Source organism: Aphanomyces invadans, assembly GCF_000520115.1.
Source record: "Aphanomyces invadans strain NJM9701 unplaced genomic scaffold supercont1.403, whole genome shotgun sequence".
In the NCBI taxonomy this organism is placed as follows: domain Eukaryota; phylum Oomycota; class Saprolegniomycetes; order Saprolegniales; family Verrucalvaceae; genus Aphanomyces; species Aphanomyces invadans.
Genome location: NW_008580548.1, coordinates 1 through 1566, shown reverse-complemented (window position 1 = coordinate 1566; position 1566 = coordinate 1). Strand labels below are relative to the sequence as shown.

General features: G+C 59.5%; 1 protein-coding gene across 1 annotated transcript; it reads right to left on the bottom strand.

The window, feature by feature from the left end:
- H310_15372 (argininosuccinate synthase) lies at positions 1-1266 on the bottom strand (the record flags this gene model as incomplete). The annotated part of the gene is made up of 1 exon (XM_008883348.1): positions 1-1266. A coding segment is annotated over exon 1 (1239 nt), but the record flags the coding sequence as incomplete, so codon positions are not given.
- Positions 1267-1566: the final 300 nt, after the last annotated feature.

The following is a 1566-nucleotide window of genomic DNA, read 5'->3' as shown; positions in this document are numbered from 1 at the left end:
CCCTGGGCGTCGCTCGGGTTGTACTCGACGTTGGCACCGCCGCCTTCAATGTCCATGCTCGCCAGGTCCGCGCTGTAAAGGGCCACGTCCGAGTGGCGGCCGATGACGGTCACGTTGCCCTTGTACAGCTCCAAGTCGACGTGGCCCGTGATGTTTTTCTGCGAGAACGCGATCGCGTGGCGCACAAAGTCCATCTCCGGCGCAAACCAGAACCCGTTGTAGCAGTACTCGGCGAACTTGACGCTCAGCGAGTCGCGGAGCTTCATCACTTCGCGGTCCATGCACAGACCCTCCAAGTCCAGGTGCGCCGCGCGCAACAGAGTGCCGCCAGGCGTCTCGTACACGCCGCGCGACTTGATGCCCACGAAGCGGTTCTCGACGATGTCGATGCGCCCGATGCCGTGCTTGCCGGCAAGGCGGTTCAGCTCGAGGAAGAGCAAGAGAGGGTCGGTTTCGTCCACCTGGGGGTGCGACAAGTTGGACACCTTCACGGGGATCCCGGCCTGAAAATGGATGCGGATGCACTCGGACTCGTTCGGGGCCACCTTCGGGTCCACAGTCATCTTGAACATCTCGGGCATCGGGGCCGTCATGGGGTCTTCCAGCATGCCCGACTCGTACGAAGTGTGGTACAGGTTCTCGTCGACGCTGTACGGCGCCTTGGGCGTGGCGTCGATGGGGATGTTCTGCTCTTTCGCGTACGCGATCAGGTCCTGTCGGCCCTTGAACTTTTCGATGAACTCGGTGTCTCGCCACGGCGCGATCGTCTTGAGGTTGGCGTTCAGAGCCTGGGTGCACAGTTCGAAGCGGACTTGGTCGTTGCCTTTACCGGTGGCGCCATGGGCCACGTACTTGGCGCCTTCGGCATTGGCAATGGCCACCATCTTCTTGGAGATCACAGGTCGGGCCAGCGACGTCCCGAGGAGGTATCGCGACTCGTAGACCGCGTTCGCTTGCACGGCGGGCCAGATGTAGTCCACGACAAACTCCTTGCGCAAGTCTTCGATGCACACCTTGGACGCGCCGAGCGACAACGCTTTGGCCTTGACCTTGTCGAAGTTTTCGCCGAACTGCCCGACGTTGGCGCAGTAGCAGACAACGTCGAAGCCCTTGTTCACGAGCCACTTGAGGATAATGGACGTGTCGAGGCCGCCCGAGTACGCCAGGATCACTTTGTCCCCGCAGTTCGCTTGGACACTCATGACGCAGTGCCGCCGAGAGCGGGAGTTGAAGAATGACATGGCTCGGAATTTTGGTCGAAATCTTTCGCAAGTTGTTGCGTTTTCATTGGTGGAATGCTTGTTCAGAGGACAGAGCCGCTTCACCATGGGCAAGGACAGCTCGGCCCGGGCTGGTCTGCCAAGCTTCCTTGGCGGCACAGCTCCGTCCATCGGTCCTACGGGTTGCGCTGCCCTGCATCATGTGGGAACACCACAATGAGTTCAAGACGACGTATTCTGGATTTCAAGTGATTGTGCATGCCAGGCTGTCGCCGTGTACAAGACGTCGACATCGAATGGAAGCTCTAACGAATGGATTTCAAATTACATTTAAGGAAGTTGCTGG